General features: G+C 57.5%; 1 protein-coding gene across 1 annotated transcript in view; it reads right to left on the bottom strand.

Annotated features, from left to right (window-relative positions):
* CRISPLD2 (cysteine rich secretory protein LCCL domain containing 2) overlaps positions 1 to 20,776 on the bottom strand; it is a 60,617-nt gene that overhangs the window by 11,964 nt on the left and 27,877 nt on the right. Inside the window, exons 7-14 of the mRNA XM_045293599.1 lie at positions 18,231 to 18,368; positions 17,512 to 17,572; positions 16,478 to 16,544; positions 15,897 to 16,027; positions 13,795 to 13,838; positions 12,664 to 12,736; positions 8,252 to 8,327; positions 3,752 to 3,885 (exon numbers count right to left, since the gene is read on the bottom strand). Of these exons, the coding sequence (XP_045149534.1) occupies positions 3,752 to 3,885; positions 8,252 to 8,327; positions 12,664 to 12,736; positions 13,795 to 13,838; positions 15,897 to 16,027; positions 16,478 to 16,544; positions 17,512 to 17,572; positions 18,231 to 18,368 (724 nt within the window). The remainder of the gene's footprint in view (positions 1 to 3,751; positions 3,886 to 8,251; positions 8,328 to 12,663; positions 12,737 to 13,794; positions 13,839 to 15,896; positions 16,028 to 16,477; positions 16,545 to 17,511; positions 17,573 to 18,230; positions 18,369 to 20,776) is intronic.

The following is a 20,776-nucleotide window of genomic DNA, read 5'->3' as shown; positions in this document are numbered from 1 at the left end:
TGAGTGTGTCCTACTGCTGCCATGACCTCTGCTTTGTAGGTCCTCACGGATGCCCAGTCTCATGGAGGGAGAGGCTGGCTCATGGAGGCTTCCTGCCAGGTCTAGAGCTTGTTGTCTGGATCACAAGTGTACGATGGATGGATGGGGGTGGATAGACGGATAGGTGGAAGATGGGGAGAGCTGGGTCCTGGATGGGTGGATGGGTGATGGTTAGGTAGATGGGTGATGGTGGACATATAGATGAATATAGATGGATAGATGGATGATGAGTGAATGCAGGTGTGGATGGATGGATGGATGGATGGATGGATGGATGGATGGATGGAGAGAGACAGAGATATGGATGGATGAGTAAGTGTGGGCTGGAGGATTGACAGATAGATGCATGGATGGGGGATGGGGGATGGATGGATGCATGCATGCATGCATGCATGCATGGATGCATGGATGGATGGGTAGATACATGGATGGATGAGTGATGAATGTGTGGACGTGATGGATAGATGGATGCACGGAGATAGATGGGCAGATGGATAGACAAGGACACACGGGTTGATGAGTGAGTGAACTGGAGGATGGATATATGGATGAATGATGGATGGAGATGGACATAAGAGGACAGAACAATGGATGGATGAGTGTGGGTTGGAAAATGGGTGCAAAGATGACAGAGTGGATTCCTATAAGACGCCTTGTCCTTCTTCCTAAAAGACAATGCATCTAGGCCACTTGGCCATCCTGGAAAAGAACCACAGCTTCCTTAAGTTCGGAGTGGACCTTAGAAGCGATGCAGCCAGCTCCAAGAGCCCCAGACCTTATTGGACACTTACTGCCAGCCACTGGATTAGGGCTTCACATGCCTGGCCTCATTTCCACCTCATGGCAACTCATTTTATAGAAGAGAGACAGAGCCTCAGAAGTACTGTACTGTGCTGGTCCAAGACCACCCCACTGGCAAACAGCTGAACAGAGTCTCAGATGCCACCAGGCTCTGTGTGCGCCCCCGACTTAGCCATTCAGCCAATTCCAACTCGTGGGGACCCAGAGGACAGAGGAGAGCTGCTCCCTAGGCTTTCCAAGGCTGTCAGTCTTTACAGACGCAGACAGCCTCGTCTTTCGATCACAGAGCAGCTGGTGGGTCTGACCGTGCTCAAGCAGGGCTACTTATCCTGAGACACCAAAAAATCAAACTCACTGCTTTCGGGTCAATTCCAACCCCAAGCCACCCCATAGGACAGAGTAGAACTGCCCCTGTGGTTTCCCAAGACTAACTCTAAGAGAGGAGAAAGCCTCATCTTTCTCCCCCTGGAGCAGCTGGTGGTTTTGAACTGCTGACCTTGCGGTTAGTGGCCCAACACATAACCACTGTCCCACATTACAGATGAGGAGGCAGGCACAGACACAGTGATGAACTTGTCCAGGCACCCTCAGAGTCCTCACCCAGCACGAGGAGGACGGGGTCAGAGGAGGAAGAGAAGCGGTCATGACGTGAGGGTGTGTGTGTGGGGGTGGGGGGGCGGAGCAGGGTTGCAGGAGACGCTGTGGAGACTCACAGACGTATGGGCTCTGGGGCGCAGCGAGCATCGGGGACAGGGCGCCCTGTGGGGTGTAAGCAGCTGCTAACCCAGGCATGCTGGTGAAGGCAGGCCTGGTGATCCTCCCTCTCCGAAAAGGCAGCCATTGGCAGGTCTAAGGAGCCCAGTCTTGCTCTGACATACGGGGCCTCCCGGAGTGGGAGCTGTCTTCCTGGCATCAGGTACTGCTGACCTTCCGGGGTGGGGGTGGAGGGCGCACCTGCAGAAGCAACAGGGGTGACTCAAGGTCCCACAGAAGAGAGAGCAAGACAGGCCTGTGGGGGTGGGGTGGGGGGCTGGGAATGAGAGAGAAGCCACCCTGGGTGTGGGTAGGTGGGGCTCTCCAAAGCCCCCCAGGAGCCACACAATGACACCACTGTCCTTCAGCCCGCAGGGTGACGGGGAACAAATCCCAGCCCTTCACAGGCAGCAGGCTTTCTCCTGGAGGGCCAGCGAAGGAGCGTGCTTTCCAAAGGGGCGTCCAGGGACTCCCGTCTGGCCCGGCAAGGAAATGCCACTCCATCATGGCTTCCTTTCCTCCCCTTGAAACCAGCAGAACTTCCCTTCGCCGAGCGTTTCCTGAACAAAGGCAGCAGTAGCTGGAGAGAACCGTGCACGTGCGGTCTGGTGGGGCTGCAGGAGGCCCTGGACAGGGCTCCCGGCCAGGACACAGGCCTGTGCAGGACTGGATGCTCATGGACAGGGTTGACTGGGCGTGGGGGGGGGGGGGGGGGGGGGGGGGAAGGGGGCTGGGAAGTCAGGACCTGCGTTTCTTCCTTCCATCCTCCTCTTCAAAATCGGACCCTCACAGAAGGCCGAGGGCCCTCCCTCGCCTGCGTCACAGACAGAGGAACTTGGGCTGGGGACGTGGTGTCTCGTTGGGCACAGACCCTGGGCTTCTGGGCAGGTGTTTACTACGGTGTTTACTACGGTCACTCACCAGCTTGCACTGATCTCAGTAAAGCTGCCTGGCCATCCCTTAGGGAAGACCAGTGTGCCCACGTCACAGAGGAGGAAACGGAGGCCTGGGGAAACCTGCCCCGGTGACAACGCTTGGGGGAAGCAGGGACCACGTCTGTTGAGCTCACAACTCTCAGCCCCTACTGATGTCATCACGATAATTGGATCCGCTTTGTTCTTGAAAGAAAGACAGAAGGACACCTCCACACAGAAAGGGCTGGGAGGATTTACAAAGCCCAACCCCCCGGCAATCCGGTCCATTGAAACTCACGGCAGCCCTATAAACACACCCAAACCAAGTGCACTGCCACCGGGTCAATGCCGACTCATGACAACCCCCCTGTGTGCTTCGGAGGCTGTCAGTGTTTACGGGGTACAAAGCCCCAACTCTCTCCCGCAGAGCTGCTGGTGATTTCGAACTGCCCACCCTGTGGATCGCAGCCCACCTCACACTGGAGAGTAGACTGCTCCCTACGGTTTCTGAGGCTGTACCTCTTCACAGACTGCTGAAAGCACACCGACCTGTCTTGGGAGAAGTACAGCCAGTCGGCTCCTTACAGGCAAGGCTGACGAGACTTGACCTTACATCCTTTGAATGTATTGCCCGGAGAGACCAGTCCCGGGAGAAGGGCTTCCGACTTGGTGAATAGAGGGGCCGTGGAAGCGAGGTAGGCCCTCAAGTGGCTGGGACAGTGGGCACGGGCCCAGGAACCATCGTGAGGGTGCATGGCACCTGTCAGTGCTTTGTTCTGTTGTGCATGAGTCGCTGTGGGTCGGAAACGTCTCGATGACACTTAACAACCACAAGAAATCCGTATGGGAGCAGACAGCCTCATCGCTCTCCTGCCGAGCAGCTGGTGGGTTTGAACCACCAACCTACCTGGTGGTTAGGCAACCCAGTGCTTAACCCACCGTGCCACCAAGGCCCCTTGGCTCAAAGGGCACACAGCTGGACAAATCGGTCAGCAGGCCCGTTGGCTGATGGGTTACAGAGGCTTATCTCTGAGCTCTGCCCACCATCTCTCAATATTCCACTACAGCACGCCCGCATAGTTGAAAGGGAAAACGCCTCATTTTGAAGAAAGACAGTGAGGTGGGAGAGAAAGCGGTAGACCAATGCCAGTTGTCCCCGAGGGAACACTCCCCCACTCTTGCCCCAAGTCCCCTGAGTGGCCACCACGGCTGCCCTGGGTGCCCAGAGCCAGAGCCCGCCCTACCTTTCTGACTGCACTCCATTCCTGAGCGAGCCCACATAGTTTTTCTTCTTGTCAATGGGCATCAGGTCCACATAGCCCCCGAGGTCATCCCTGATGACGCCCGCGTGCACAGCTGTCCGGCAGATGCTGGAGGACTGAGGACAGGGAGAGCCGGGGTCAGTGTCAGCCTGGGGAGCAGGGAATGGACCACACTGGCCCCTGCAGTGGGAGGGTTGTGTCCTCCGCACAGACAGGACCACATTCCCAAGCCCCGGAGACTGTAGCCCTGCTCGTGTTACAGAAAGGATCTTTGCAGAGGTGGTTAAGGTGAAGGTCTCCGTGTGAGACCTTCCTGGATGGGCAGGGCTTCACCCCACAGCAGGAGTCAGGAGTCAGTCTATGCGAGGAGAGCAGGGAGGGCTAAGAGGAGACCCACAGGCGAAGGCCATGTGAAGATGGGGGGCAGGCAGAGATGGAGGCCAAGTGAAGTCCACGCTTGATGGGAGCCCCTGGGAAGGCTGGGTGCCTCGGAAGAAAGGCCTGGTGATCACCTTCCAAAGAATCAGACCTTGGGAACCCTGTTCTGACCGCATGGCTTTCCACGTGCCGGAGAGGGGGACGAGGACACAGGAACTCCAGGAGGAAGTGGGGTGCCCACACGCTGTTATTTAGGGTGGGGGTGGGGAGGCCGCAGCCACTGTCAGGAAACAAAACGCATTCAAATGGCTGCAGGGAAAACCCGTTCGCTCTGTCAACGTTCATCCAAACCACCCTAAAAAGTCCAATTTTTAAAAAAAGAAAGCAAAACAAGTTTGATGGTTCTGTAAACCATTAACCTGCCCGGCTGCTGAGCCAAAGGCTGGGAGTTCCAGTCCACGCAGAGGCACCAGGAAGAAAGGACTGACAACCGCTGTCAAAAGATTCAGACATGGATCGAACATGGGCTAGATGAGGAGACCATGTCAGGGAAGTCGGCATCTTCCCAGCTCGGAAGGCAGGAAGGGGCAGGAAGGAAGGAACGGGAGTGAGGGAACTCTGGGAGGAGGTGGGGAGAGGGATGCTCACACAGACAGGCGGCCGCAGAGGACACGAACAGGAAGGGTTGACCGGGAATGCCGTGTACTTTGTAAACTTCCACCCAGATAGCAATCACACAGTAAACACACAAAAAAACGGGCTGTTGAAAATCCTACTCCGAGAGCTCCCAATAAAATGATTAAGAAGCAAAAACAAAAAACCTAAACAGAAGACAAGAGAACCCTGCCCTGAGTTTCTGGGAGGCCCAGGGCTGATGGCAACTCAAAGGCAAATGGAGTTACATGAGATGCTACAACCTCCTGATGCCCCGACCCTTTAATACACTTCCTCATGTGGTGGTGACTCCCACAACCATGACATTATTTTCATTGCTACTTCATAACTGTCATTTTGCTACTGCTATGAATTGGGCGACCCCTGTGAAAGGGTTGTTCGACCCCCGAAGGGGTCATGACCCACGGGTTGAGAACCGCTGTGCTACAGGAAATGGAGCCCCAGGGGCTCGCTGGCACATGGACAGCGTGCTGGGTGAGGGCGAGGACCCTTGTTCTGGGGGCCGGGGCTGCTGAGAGTGGGGCGGAGCGCCTGCGTCTGCAGGTTCTGCTCGGACCTCGCCTTTCTGAGCACCGGGACCCTGGGGCCCAGTGAAGCAGGAATTTCAGAGACAACATCGTGCTGTGGACACTGTGAGCCTAAGATCTCGCCTGGGCCAGATCTTTCTCCCGAGATAGCACCGCTTGTCAATCAATGCACATGCCGCACACCTGCACACCTATACACCTGTACACCTTAGTGCTGGGCGGCCTCCGCTTCTCTTCCTCCCTTCCTTCCACCCACCCCCTGCCTCTCACCAGATTTCTGTATCAGGTACAAGGTGTCTCCTGGAAGTTTACTAACCCTCGGGTCAGCCAAGCAGCGCCACGACTTGACAGGTGAGCCAGGTGTGTCTCTATCACGTACCGGCTGCCGGTGACCTATTTTGAGCCTGAGCCTGGGCTCTCAGTCCTGAGCGGGGAGGATCTTGGGAACATTTCTGAGCACTGGACATATCAGACCCCATCCTCGGCACTTCCCATGGGCAGATAGCAACCTCCAAACCTAACTCACTGTCCTCGAGTCGATATCCACTCATAGTGACCTTATAGGACATGGTAGAGCTGGCCCTTCGGGACGCCCAGGCTTTACGGGAGCAGAAAGCCTCATCTTCCTCCTGCAGAGCAGCTGGTGGTTTCGAACTGCCGACCTATGTGCCCAGGACTCCCTCCAAGGGACACCAGAAATATTAAATGTGCTGATGGGCTTCACATGGTCATTGCTCAATGGTCATTGCTCAATAAACGCTAGCTCGTAAGGCAAACATCACTGCCGTCACTGTTGACACCAGGTACCAAGGGACTTCCATCTCTAGCCCAGTGTCCCTCAAAGTGTGGGCCCTGGATCTGCAACCCCATCTCCAGGGAGCCCCTCCCCAGACCCACTGACTCAGAAATGCTGGGGTGAGCCAACCCAGCTGTGACACTGGCTGGACAGGTAAGAGGCCTGAGATGACAGTGGGGAAGGGCCTGGCTGGCGCCCACAAGCGATGGGCAGAGTGGCCAGGGCGCAGAGACCCAGGACTGCGGGCCAGGCTTGGCTCCTTCAGCCACTGCTGGCTGCTTTTGCCTGTTGTGGGGGATGGTCCCTGCTCTCCCCTCAAAGTGAGGGGTGTGCCAAGGCCTTGGTTCCGGGGGAGCAGGCGGCTCTGTCGGCACTACTAGGCCCTTCGAAGTCTGGAGACGACTCTCCCAAAATAACTCAGCAAGACATTTTCCAGAAGCCTTTCCAGCACCCAGAGTACAGAGTGACCTGGAAACATCGGCCAGAAAGGGGCCCCCGAAATGAAGCGGTCACCGGCCCTCTTCCTCCGCTTCTTCTGCCTCGTCCTTCCTCTTCCCTGCTCCTCCTCCTCCTCCTCCTCCATCTTCTCTTTAGAGGGGCTGCTTCAGCACCTGCCGCCGCAGTCGATCTTTTGAGAAACACCAATCAAATGACACTCGGTGCCGAGCCCTGCCCTGAGCCTGAGACCCCAAAAACGTCAGCCCCCAGGGATGAGGGTGCTCACACACCCACGTGAGCAAGGTGGGCGCTGCAGAGGGGCACAGCCCTGCCCATTCCCTGATTCTCACCCCTGCAGTGCTCCCGCTGAGATCCGGGCCAAGTTGTTCAGAGCCTCAGTTTCCTCCTCCGGGAGAACAAGGCCCTGAGATGGTGCTTTTAAAGAACCTCCCACATCCACATCGTAAGGAGGAGCCCCGGCGGTGGAGCGGTGGCGCGTTGGGCTGCTAACCGCAAGGTCAGCAGTTTGAATCCACCAGCTGCTCCGAGGGAGAAAGATGAGGCTTTCGATGCCTACAAAAAGTCATGACCTCGGAAACCCACAGGGGCAGCCCCTGTCCTGTGGGGTCACTGTGAGGGGAACCCCGAGCACACAGGAAGTGTTGAATGAGAGGCAGCCTCTGATGATTAGGTTTTCATCCAGTTACCCTTGCCTTCCTGTGGGTCTGTTTCTGCTCTATGCTTTTTGTTTGCACTTGCTATTTGCTGCTTGACGGAGCCCTGGTGGCACAGTGGGTTAGGCGCTGGGCTGGTAGCCAAAAGGTCAGCAGTTCAAAAACACCAGCAGCTCCGAGGGAGAAAGATGAGGCTGTCTGCTCCCATCAAGGGTCACAGTCTCAGACCCCACAGGGGCAGTCCCACTGTCCTAGACTTGCTATGGGGCGGCATCCACTTAGTGCCAGTGATTTCCCTTTATCTCTGCACAGGGCCCTGGGCATGCTGGCTCAGAGTCTGCTCCGGGCAGCTGCAGGCAGGCAGGAATGAGCTCAAAGTGGCCTGCGTATACCCCAGAGTGAGTGCAGAGGGCCAGTGCCCAGGAGGGAGTGAGGAGCACTGGGGAGATGGTCAGGCATCGGGGAGAACTGCCCATGTGGGTTTCTGAGACTATAACCCTGTACAGGGTAGAAACCCTCCTCTCTCTCCAATGGAGCGGCCAGTGGCTTTGAACTGCTGACCTTGCAGTGAGCAAGCCCAACGAGTACCACCCCAGGGCTCCTTCAGGGTTAGGGTGGCCCTAAATTCAGAGCAGAGTCCAGGTGATGACCAGGAAGACAGACAAGCCCACATGGCCCCGCAAGCAGAGGCTGGTCAGATGCAGTCAGAGCCAAGAGATGCCAGCGGCTGGCAGCCCTCGGGCGCGAGGGGAGGGAAGGAAGGGCCCTTTTGCAGTGCGATTGGCAGGAGCCCAGCCCCCTGCCACCCCGGTCCCGGGCTTCTGGCCTCTAGAGCAGTCTGGGTGAACCCTGCTGTTTTCAGCTGCTGGTCTGTAGTGATGACTTAGGACAGCCACAGGAAATGGGCTCACGGTGTCGGCTGTCCAGACCTTGGGGTGACGTTTCCTCTCCGTCCCTGAGAGGGGCCCCTAGGGAAGGCCGTGCATGTACTCACGTCGGTGTAGATGTTGCTTCCAAACACGGGCGCCCAGTAGGACGGCTGATCTTTGCAGTTTGCGGGACAGAGGACCCTGCCAAGGAGAAGAATTGGCCTCTTGGTTACCTCCAGGGTGCACGGACACCCTTGAGAGGGGGCTGGCTCTCCCTGTTTGAATATCAGACCTTCGATTTCCACGGCGGGAAGGAGCCGACCACACCGTTTCAGTCTTCAGGGTGGGGGGAAGGGGGGACCTGCACACCCATGTTCATCCCAGCACACCCACAATGGCACGATGGAAGCCACCCAAGTGCTGCCTGTGGAGGGATGGCTAACCAAGCTCCGGGACACACACACACACACACACACACACACACACAGATACACACACACACACCATAGACACACACAGGGAGAGACACACACACCACACACACACACAGACAACACACACATACACACCACAAATACACACACAGATATACCACGAATACACAGAGACTCCGACACACACACCACAGATACAGACACACACACACACAGACACACACACACACAGTGGCGTGTGATGTGTCTGTAAGTAACCCCCGGCACAGGGACATGGATGGATCTGGAAGACAACATGCCCAGCAAAGCTAGTCCTTCCATCAAAGCCAAATCCTACACAGAAAAAAAATTAGGAAAAACGAAATTCACACAGAAAAGAGCAGACTTTGAAGGCTGTGGAAAGCCACTGTGGGGGGAGAGGGAGGGAAAGAAGGGATTTTGATACAGGACCCATGAAAAAGAACGAATTATTGGTGATCACGCACATAAAAAAAGGAACGACAAACAAACAAACATAATGCCTTCTACACCAGCAAAGGCAAAGATAGCATCTCCCCTCGGTACCCTGCCCAGACAGAAGGAAACAGACAGACACACAGAAACGTGAAAGGGGGTGGATCCTGCACTTGTGAGGCCACCTACCCGCCCCCTCCCGCGGTCGGGTGGGAGCCGGTTTGTGCTGCGAAGCCAGCTGGAGATCACAATCACTAGTTGCTGGCTCCTGTCTTTAGGCTACTTCCCCGTGCTGCGGAGGAAATGGGTGGAGAGGCCTCACCTTGGTGAGTCAGGACATTTTTCTGGGAGCCATAACTCGAGGCAGAAAGGGCGAGGTCACCTGTCCCATCAGGCACCACTGGCCTGCGGGCCTCCTAGGGATCTGAGGAGCAGCTTCACCTGGAAATGGGTGGGCCCTCGAGGTCCAAACCAGGAAAGCGGCCACGCTGTGCCTCAGAAAAGGCCTTTGTGTTCATGTGGGATCCCACACTGGGGGCTCGGGCCAGGGACCCGAGATAGCAGCCGGAAGCCATTGGCCCTGGGACTGGCAGGATTTGTGGTGGGAAGGATGCCAGAGAGAGGGATTGTAACAGGGCTGGGCAGGAGGAGGAGGAAGGGGAGGGAGGGGGGTGAGCACGGCAGACACGAGGGAGACGTGAAATCCAAGGGGCAGCTGCGTCAACTACTGGGGCGTTGGACGAGCCGTTTAGGTTATTGAATACTAAATACAAATTGTTGATAACCCCCACCGAACTCACTCACACCATACAGAGATTGTTGGAGATACACGTTAAAAAACAGCCTGAAAGGTGTGCATGTAGGCGCATGTTTGCCGGCCCCCTTCCCATTGTCTGAAGGTGTCTCTGGGGAAGTGGAGGGTTGTTTGGGGCTGGGTGCACATCTTCTCTGTTGGATCTGCTGTCGGGGTTTTTCTTTTCGTCTTTCAGAACCGATTTCCTTCTGGCTCTCTGTCACATGTGGGGAGCTCCACTAAAAGGCTGTCACCCTCCCTGGAGCTGCTCAGGGGCGTCCCCACTGGACTGGGGGACTGTGGAGCAGAGATAAATCCCCAAGGGTGGGCCAGGAGCAAAGGGAAATGAGTCAGGGACCCCCTTGGTCTCCTCTCCCTGACCAGGCCTCCTCCCCTCCAACCTCCCTGCTGGGATCTCAGGGTCTCCACCCAGTGTCTTCCCAATCAGTCTGTCCCCACAAGAATCCCAAAGTCGCCAAGCCCGGCCTTGAAATCCAACATCACCCAGCCCCTCAGAGCTTTCACCAGGCAGGCGGCCAGGGGCCTCCGCCTGCGTTTCTGCCTGTTCGAGGGAGGCACGTCCACAGCCTTCCCTGCAAGGCCACTTTTGCTTCTCCTGTCTATTTCCTGACGGCTGAGCGATCTACGTGTCTGACGTCAACTCTAAAGGGAGTCATGACATATGCCTCGGCCTCTTCCAGTTTAGGGAAGGGAGGTGGATGCGGGCCTGGCGATGGCTGTCTCTACACACAGAAGCGCATCCTTGCAGCCAGTGACGGGTGCCCCGCGGGATTAGACCTCAGTCCTGCAGAGTGGCCACCCACAACCCTTCTCCGGGCACGTGTGAGGGACAGGGAGCTCATCTCCAGGGGAGGAGTGGTGGCTGCTTCCAGGGTTTGCAAAGCAGATTCAGGGGACCTAACAGGGCAGACCCCGAGGTCTGGCCAGGGAGAGAAGAGTCCAAGGGCAGACGAGGGTAACCTCTAGAGGGAGCAGCAGAGACAGCTTCCCGGAAGCTCTCTGGAGCTCCTGGGGGCCTGGGTGTACCATGGAGTCATCTGGGAAGTTCTCACAGCACGGGGCGGCGCTCCCTTGACTGTGCGTAACAACACAGGGAGGTCCGAGAGGGCCCTGCCAGAGCAAGCCTACCAGAGCCCTTTCTCCACTAGCACCTGCTGGTGTCCTGTCTCTGTGTCCCCCGTGGGTCCTTCTCACACCCCAACCCCTTTCACCAAGCCGCTGTTCATGTCAGGCGGCCAAAGATGAGAGGCTGCGTCAAGGGACGGGGGACACACTGCCAGGAGAGACCAGTCCCTGCAGAAGCACATCATGCTTGGTAAAGGGGAGGGGCAGCGAAAAAGAGGAAGGCCCTCAAGGAGATGGGTTTGTTAAGTAGCAGGACAGGGACAGGGGGGCTGTCCCGCCACATGCCTGAAGGTCCCCTGCAGGAGGTTAGAAGAGAATCAGGAGAACCCTTAGCCAGTCACAAAAACCTACTGGGCATGCGCCAAGTCAAGCCCCAGCCAGGTGGGCAGTACACCTGGGTGGCCCAAACTAGGCCCAGGTGGGCTTAATTCAGCCAATAGGGTCAACCAATACGTTCGACCCTGCCTCCCAGCCAGAGGCCTTAAATACCTTGACTGTGAGACACCCACCCACCCCTTTCCCCCTTCTTCCCCCTTCAGCTCCTGTCCCGTGCCCACTCAGCCGTGCAGCAGTCTCCCAGCCTCGGGCCACCACATGTGGGTGTGCAGTCTCATGAGGTTGCCGTGTTCAGTGACTATAAAACCGGAAACGTCTTCCGTCCTTTATAAAAACCCACTTGGTTGGACCATACACCAGGCTTCAGCGTGAATCCTTTCTCACGCGAAGCCGAGAACCGAGGTCTTTCCCACCCGAGAAACCTCACAGATGGACACAGGGGTGGCACCAACGGACTCAAGCACAGGCACAGTCGTGCGGATGCGCCAGACCAGGCGTGTTTCCTTCCGTTGTGCAGGAGAAGGTCGCCAAGGGTCGCATGGATTTGATGGCACCTGACCACAACAAGCCAGAGCACGGTATTCACAGTCCATCCCGACTCACAGTGCCCTCTACGGTAGATCCTCACAGGAGCAGACAGCCTTGTTTTTCTCCCCAGGAGCGGCTGGTGGTTTCAAACTACTGACCTCTGGGTAGCAGCCCAACTCCTAGCCACTCGACCACCAGAGCCACAGGACTCTAAAGTCCCCAGCGTTGGTTAACTCTGACTCGCAGTGACCCTACAGGACAGACCCTTCAGGTCACTCTCTCTTTTTCCTTTTTTCAGTTTCTGAGACTTCCATCCTTATGGGAATAGAAAGTCTCATCTTTCTCCCACCGAGCAACTGGTGGGGGTTGAACGGCTGACCTTGTGGTTGGACACACAGCTTGCAAGGCCACCAGGGTTCCGGCGACAGCAGGGTCAACATAACTTTCATCAGTGTAGGAAACCTGGAAATGTGTGTGGTTCTTCCTGATCGCCACGCTTGCTCTGTGGCCGTGGTCCGCGGTATCTTCGAGGTCGGCATGTCCTCGCTGCCTGGGCCCACCCCAGAGATGCGGGTGGGATTGATCCAGGGATTGTTTACTGTTCCTGGGGGTCCTGGCGTGCAGCCAAGGCTGAGAACCGGGCCCTGAGCGTGAGGGGCTGTCTGCTAGGGCGGGCGTGTGTCAGGGTCAGGGCTTGGACATGTGAGCTTCCTGGAGGGAAAGGAGACCCCCACCCAGCATGCAAAGTGCCGCATCGAGGCTCGGAGGAGGGAAGCAAAGCCCCTGCCGCAGAGACACCCCCCACCAAGTGCCACCACCCCCTGCCCCTTTTCTCCCCTTGCCTCACCTTGGGCAGTGAGTGGCCGGCTTCTCAAACGGGCAGAGCTGTGCCACAGTGGTGTAGCAGTCCACGTCCTGCACTGAGAACAGGAAGACATGGGGAAGGGTCAGGCCCGCCCCGGGTGCCTGCCATCGCCTCAGGCTGCCGGCCTGAAGAGTGAGCTACTAGGGCCCCATAGGGTCACTCAGGCAGGGCCGGAGTGCGCTCCGGAGCTCCCCAGGGGTCAGAGGTCCTTCTCCTCCCAGCAGGGCTTTCCCAGGGCCCCTTCTCTGTCCCACACAGCCAGGGCGACAGCAGTTCCTCAAATCACACATCTGTGAGAGGCAAGTCTCAGAGAAGCTCAGAGGCCCCGGTGAGAGGCCGTGCTGGGAGTCTCGGGCCATCGCTCTGTCCAGGCAGCTGCAGGACCCCAGTCCCATCGTCCATCACTGTGAGAACATGGACATCTGTTCTTCGTTACCCGCCTCCCCCCGCCCCAAGCCCACAGCCTGTTGCCTGTGGTATTTTAATAAAAGTAGGAAATGGTGGGAGCAGAAAGCCTCATCCGGGAGCCTGTGGGTTATATGCTGGACTGCTCACCGGAAAGTCAGCAGTTCGAACCCACCAGCAGCACCACAGGAGAGAGACTTTCTGCTCCCATAGAGACTGACAGCCTCAGAAACCCACAGGCGCAATTCTAGACTGTGCGTCAGAACTGACTCGATGGCAGTGAGATGTTGTTTCTGATGTGGGACATGGGATCATTGCCGGGACACCCAGCTCTCCAGCTCGGGGGTGGGGTGGGTGGTGGTGGTATGTATGTATGTGTGTGTGTGTGTGTGTGTGTGTGTGTTTCCACTCATCAAAATGCCTCAGGCAGTGGCTTTAGTTACCATGAAACCAGACCTTGTTTACAGGACCAGGTGAGCCAGTGGGAAGCCCCGGTGGCCACTACTCACTCTGCTGCTGCAGCAGGGAAGAAGCCACGTGCGCATGAATGAGCCTGGCTGTGCTGCAATAAAACTTTATTGACCAAACAGGCAGCGGCGGGCACACAGGCTGAGACAGGCAGGGTTCTCAGGTACGCGAACCATTAAGCCCATCAAGACGGAACATCCCACTGAAACCCAAAGTCACAGAACAGACCGGCCAGCTTACCTTTCACCCTGGAGACCGTGAAGGAGCTGGAAGCCTTGTACTTGCTGCAGAAGAAAGCACAGAAGGTGGTCAGCTTCTCCACGCACATGCTGGCTCCCACGCCCACTGACCGACACCCTGGGCCCTGCCTGTCCCTGGGTGTCACACCACAGCCTGGGAAGCTCCCAGAACCCTCCAGAGCAGGGCTGCTTACCCTTCCTTGGTGCCCTGGGCCCCTCCACTGGCACACGGACCCCCCCCCCCCTCCTCGGAATCATGGCTTGACCGTGGGTACAATACATTCAGAAGATGACAAAGAGAACCCGTTACAGAACACTAAGTCATTTTGGGGGCCTGCGGAGATCTGTGTCCCACCTTTCTTTGGTTTTGCCTAAAATAGCAGCCAACTCGAGGGGCATGTGTGGAAACATCTGCAGAACCGAGGGTCACCTGCCAACAGCACTGGTTGGGGTGGGGGTTGGGTGATGGAACAGCATGCATGATGGAAGGGGGGGCTGCTTCTCAGTGAGAAGTGAGTGAAGACAGAGCAGTAGCTTTCTTTCTGTGTTGGTGGCCCTGTGGTTCCATGTTGAGCTGCTAACTGCGAGGTCAGCAGTTCGAAACCACCAGCCACTCCGAGGGAGAAAGACGAGGCTAGGGCTAGCTGGAGTTAGGTCACAGAGGAAGAAGCCCTAGTGGTACTGAGGGTTAAGGGTGGGACTGAGAGAGAGAGAGAGAGAGAGAGAGCACTGTTCCAACCCACCAGCTGCTCTACCGGCTGCTGCTTCCGTGGCACTTTCTGGCCTCGGCGCCCCTATGGGGCACTTCTGCTCTGTCCAGTGGGGTCACCATGAGTTGGAAATTGGCTCGTGGCAGTGGGCTTTTGGGTTTCAGAGCAGGTGGAACTGGAAGACCCTGGCTGGTGATTCTGGTTAACAGGTTGTATTAGAGGTGGAATTCTGAGCACCCTGGTTTGCATAAGGCTGTGGTTGACCGTGACAGTCCAAGGTCAATTTGCAGAGTCCCCACAGAGATCAAGGTCCATTGACTTCTTCCGGGTCATTCACGAAGGATATAGATCATCTCTCCCTCAGGCACAGCGCCGGGGAAAGCAGATTACCTCCCCCCACCTCTCCAGGGGCAGGCTCTCATAGAGGGTTGAGTGGGTATGTCCTTGATGGGGTTCACTGCACTGGGGACAGGAAGGTTGGGGGCAGGACAGGGGAAGGGGGTCCCATCATCATGCAAGAACCAAACTCACTGCCCTGCGATTGATGCCGACTCTTGGGAACCCTGCAGGACAGGCTAGAGCTGCGCCTTTGAGTGCCGTGACAGGAGCTGTTTACAGGAGGCTCGGACTGTCCTTGTCCCGGAGAAGCGGCTGGTGGCTTTGAACTGTTCAGCTTTCAGATCACAGCCCAATACGGAGTTCCTGCCACCAGGGCTCCCACACAGTCAGTCACCAGTCATGCCCTATCCATCGAGCCCTGCCTGCCAATCTTGTGAGCTCTTCTCTCTAACGATGTACGTCTGTGTCCCAACAGCTGTACTGCCCCTGCTTCTGTAGTCCCACTTGCAACGGTGATGTGCTGATGAGCCGCCACCCGTGGGTTGGTGACAGTCCCCTTTGTCCTGCGCCTTACGTAACAAGCACCCCCACTGTGAGTCCTCAGATGTCATTTTGATTGCGTGCCATGGCCTCCCTCACCCCGGTGATGTGTCTGTGTCTGCTCCCTAAGACTTCAATAAACGCTCGCCTTTGATTGGCGGTTCTCAACCTGTGGGCCGCGACCCTTTCACAAGGGTCGCCAGATTTATCACAGTAGCAAAATGACAGTGATGAAGTAGCAACAAAAATAATTTTATGGATGGGGGGTGGTCAGCATGAGGAACTGCATTGAAGGAAGGTTGAGAACCACTGCCTTAGACCCTATTGAGATTGTAGTCTCTGGCATCCTAGAACACTGTGCATGGCCCAGCTGCTAGCTGAAAGGCAGGCCATTTGAGTCTGCTCGCTCAGATGTGCCTTGGAAGAAAGGCCTGGTGATCTTCCCCTGAACCCCCGAGGCTTGGGCAACCCCGTGGGTTGTCCTGGGCTGCCCGGACACACGGAGAGTCCTCACCTCAGAGACTCCACACCGTGCTTCTCGGACTTCACAAAGAAGGGGACCCTCCCGTTCCTGGTGATGTCCACTAGGCCTCCATTGTCGTCGATGACTCCGTAGTGGATGGCGGCGCGGCAGATGCTGGACTCCTGGATGACGGGGTCGGGTGGGGGTGGAGGGGGGGACAAGACCACAAAGATATCCTGAATTCTCCTTTGTCAGGTTCCAGAAACACCTGCGGTGTCTGACCGTGGCCCGCTGGAAGCCAGAGAGACAGCCTCCCCCACTTGGCGCGTCCCTTCTCCATAACGGGTCTTTGTCCGTGGGGCCGCTTATCTCAGAAAGCTCCTCGGAGCTGCTTTACGGACTAAGTCGGCTGACAAGCGGCCCTTTCTCCCCTGCCAGTGGAGCATATAACACCTGTTCCAGGTGGAGACAGCTCCCTGCCTGGGTCAGCCCCAGCTGCCGAGAGCCCTGCAGGGTCAGTCATGAGAATGCGGGGCCTACCTCCGGAGGGACAGGAAATGCTTGTCCTACAAAGCCCCCAGCCTGGCTGCAAAACAGAGTTTAAAAGACAAACAAAATCTGGCCCCACTTACACTCTCGTAAAAGATGGTCCCGAAAATCTTGGCCTTGTTGTTCAAACATCCTGCTGGGCACTGATACCTGGGGGAGGAGAGGTAGCGAGGGCAGAGGTAAGCTCACGAGGAACTGGGGGCTCTCGCTGTCAATGGCTCTTTTGTTGTTAGTCTGTCTGCACATGTCATGCACCTTTGCACTTCGTACTGCCGCTCTCACCCGGGGCCACGGAGTCAGGTTGACTCACCACAGCCCTGTGCACAAGAGAAGGACCACTGCCCAGTCCAGGGCTGCCTCCCCGTGCCATGAGGTCTGAGACCAGTGTTGTGGCCACGAGGGCCACCCTGCCTTCCTTGATGCCCTGCCTGCTTTTTGCTGCCCCTCAGCATGACCGAGCACAATGTCCTTCTTCAGAGCCTGGTCCCTACTGATGACATGTCCAAGGTACATGGTGAGACCAAGTCACTACTGATGTGGCGAGACCGGCGGCCCCCCTAATGCGGATGACAGCCTGGGGACCTGTGGGACAGCTCTACTCTGTCCAACCAACAGGGTCCCTCGGACCCGGAGAGGCCTGGAGGTGCTAGACGGGTGGGTGGTGTAGGGGTGAAGCCTTTAATCAGCAGACACTTCTGGGATTGGGAGTGGACACCCAGAAGCTGGCTGGACCCTCTAGGTCAGCTGTCCTGACTGGGGGAGACTTTACCCTCTGAGAGGACAACTGACCATACCTGGGGGCACTTTGGGTTGCCACCTGGTGGATCAAGCCAGTAGAGGCCAGGGATGTTGCTGTGTATCCTACAGTGAGCAGGGGACCCCACGACCCCCCAAGAGAAATCTACCCCCACTATGTGGGCAGAGTTGACGCTGCCACAGGGGGGCCACTCGGGGACTCGGGGCACAGTCAGCCCCGCCGACAGCATGAGGGAAACTGAGTCAGTCCCCCTGCTCCAGCAGGGCGCCTTCTGTGCCCCAAGCCACGAACAAGCACTGCTCTCCCCAGCTTGGAGTGGAGTGGACCGCCGGAGCCTCCAGCGGCCACCGTGAGACTCACCTGTTGCACGTGGACCCCTTGCACCTGTCCCTCAGCTTGGTGTCGCAGCGCACGACCTGGGCTGGGAGAGGGATGTGCAGAGGTGTGTCAGCACAGGACCCTTGCAGGGTTGGGGAGCCCTGGTGGCCTAGTGGTGATATGCTGGGCTGCCATCTGTAAGGTCAGCAGTTCAAGGCCACCAGCTGCTCCTCTGGAGAGACGAGGCTTTCCATTTGTCAGAAACCCACAGGGGCGGTTCTACCCTGTCCTGTTGGGTCGCCATGAGCTAGAATCAACTGAAGGCAGCGAGTTTGTTTTTGGGGGGTTGGGAGCAGCTGGGTCACAGCAGAGGCCACGGGGTCTGCAGGAACCAGATCCATGCTGCCAGGCTCACACTCTTCCTTGGAGGGCAGGGGGTGGGCAGCATTGCCAAGAGGAGCACAATTTCAACCCAATGCCCTGGAGAGACTCAGGGAAGGGCTAACCTAAAAATACCTGCTTGGGCCTGGGAATGAATGCCACCCAGGTGTGGCTCCTCTAACGCTTGCGTTTAAAGATGACTTAAAAATATCATCCCCCCCCAAAAAAATATTTTTGTTTTGTTTTAGAGTTATGGCATTTTGCAAGCCACTCCCTGCCTGATTCTCCCCTGTTGACGGACTTGGAGATTTCCAGGCCCAGCGCCTCCCCTGCCCCCATCCCCAGAGGTGGCTCGAGGGCACCCCAAGGCAGGCACCCACCCATGTAGCTGACCACGGAGGCACGGCTGGGCTTGGTGGGCCTGACCGCCCTCGGCTGGACCCACGTCTCCTCGGGGAGAGGCACCGTCTCCACCTCGTTCGTCTCCTCGGTTTCCGGCGTTGGGTTGAAGGTCTCCTCTGCATTATGAAGAGGGAAGATGGCCGTGGTAACTGATGGACACATATGCTTGATACAAGGGATGTGTGGGGTGGCATAAGAGCCCCCCAATAAAGAGGCTTTTTTAAAAAAGAGAGACACACACACTCACACGCCCCGGGGGAGTCCATGGAAACGCACTTTAAAAAGAAAGGGGGACGCGTTGAGAAGGAAACTCGTGTGAGGTTTGGCTTCACAAAGAATCGTTTCATCTCTGTTGCCTGGAGAGGAGATGCCTCCGGCTGGGAGGTAGGGGTGGGGGTGGGGTGGAGGGGGGATTCTATCACCAGGAGGAGCCCTGGGTTGGCTCCACTCAAAATGCTGACTCTGGACTCCGGAGTTGCTGGGCTGATGAGGCGAGGTCAGCCCCCCACCTGGGTGACTGTGCCCGTTTCCTGTCCCACCACCCTGCCCCCAGAAGCAGGCTTACAAAGATGTCTCATCTTTGCTCCCTGGGGCAGCTCTGAGGAGGGGAGTCCGGCCTTCCTCCCATGTGACCCCCTCATGGTGTGGGGAGTGGGGGCCCACAAGCAGTACCCACCCCTTCTCCACCCTGGGGAGCCAGATGCAGCTAGCCAAGACCGGTCCTCTCACTGGAGTGGTCTGGGTGCTGGGCTGCTAACCACACGGTCAGCAGTTCGAGACCACCAGCCACTCCAAAGGAGAAAGATGAGGCTTTCTACTCCCATAAAAAGCTACTGCGTTGGAAGCCCAGAGGGGCAGTTCTACTCTGTCCTGTAGGGTCCCCAGGAGTCGGAATCGACTCCGTGGCGGTACACTTGGGTTTGGGTTTGGTTCCTTTCTCAGCGTGGGGCCCCAGTGCCCAGGAACCTCGGAGCCCCATGGGGCCCGTCCAGGCTGAGTCATTGAGGGAGAGCAGGATCCTGGCGGTGATCGTGGTACGCTTGGCTCTGTCCTACGTGGCGTGGCCATGAGCCAGCGGGGACTCCTAACAGGATGCTGGCCGCGGCCCCCACGCTTGCCCCAGCTCTACACTAGGGCAGCCCGCACGTTTCACAGCCCCACGGGACAGAGTCGGAGGCAAGCAGACACCTCTTCTTCTGCCCCTGCCCCTGCTTCTCCATTCAGGGCTACAGCCTCCCTGGATACCCTCCCTCCCTGAACATAGGAAGGAGTTCCTGCAGACATGCTGCCTGGGGGGACACTTTCTGCTGGCGAAGAGAAGCAGGAAGTTGGCCAGAGTCCCTGGGCATTTTCCACCAAAATGAAAGTGCACAGGGCTTTTTTTGTGGCGTGGCGGCCCTGGCCACTCAGGCACTCCAGCTGTGGGCTGAAGGCCTCAGAGGGGACCCAGAAGGCTTGGCTCAAGGACAGTGCCTGTACAGGAAGTGGAGCTCTCTGTAAGGCAGGGAGCTGGCCGTGGGGCTCTGTGTCTGTAAGTCAGGGAGGACACCCTGAAGGTGGGGCTCTGAGTTTGTAAGTCAGGGCGGACTCCCTGGAGGTGGGGTGAGGAGCTGCCTAGTAGGGGCTACCCTCTGACAGGACTGGGGCTGGATGAGAACCCCCAGTGTGGGAGGTGGACGGTGCTCCCCACCAGGTCAGGGTTCCCCTGGCTTCTCCTGCAGGTGCAGGGCTCTGTGCAAGGGTTCTGTACCCTCTGGCATATGGCCCATGGTGAGAACAGACGGGAAAATGAGGCTTAGAGTGGGCAGGGGTGTGCCTGAGTGAAAGGGACAGCCCTGCGGCTGCTCAGGCCCCTGGCTTCCACCAGGTGCCTGCTCGGTACAGCTGGAGCATGGCTGAGTGACAAGACTGGATCAGGACACAGAGCTCTGGGTGCTCCCAAGGGCACTGCCCCTCACCCGTGTCCAGCCCAGCAGCCAAGGCCCCTCCATGTGACACCCCCCCCCATCAGTCACCAGGACCCCTGCCTGAGTAGGAAGATGGAAGGAGCTCCAGTATGCACCCCTGGTTTCAGATGGGGTGACTGGGGCTTGGGGGATGGAGGGGCTCCTCAAAGCCATGAGCAGCCCCTCTGCCTGCTTGCCCCGGGAGTCCAGGAATCAGAGGGGGAAGGGCACGCGGAGAGACTGCTTCCAAGATGGGGCGTGGAGAGCCTGGGAGGTGAGGCAGAGGCCCGTGGGATGGGGCGCTCCATGTCTGAAGCACCCAGCCCCGGCAGGAGGCAGGAAGCCCCACAAGCAGGCCTGCATACCTGTGGGGGATTTCTATTGTCCACACCCATCACCATGCCTCCAGACTGGTATACATGCTGTTCCTCCTTCCAGAAATGCCTGCTGCTCCCTCCTCCCTCAGAGCTCCAGGATTCTGACTTCCCTGGTAGACCTCAGCTTACTCTGCAATGTGTTCTGCCTCTCAGAGCCTCAGGGGATCCTCCATCCCAGACTGAGGTCTTGGATTGGGGGGG

The sequence above is a fragment of the Echinops telfairi genome, unplaced genomic scaffold, assembly GCF_000313985.2.
Source record: "Echinops telfairi isolate 266 unplaced genomic scaffold, ASM31398v2 ScPeMD7_2291;HRSCAF=2852, whole genome shotgun sequence".
NCBI lineage: Eukaryota > Metazoa > Chordata > Mammalia > Afrosoricida > Tenrecidae > Echinops > Echinops telfairi.
This window is presented reverse-complemented; position numbering and strand designations above follow the sequence as displayed.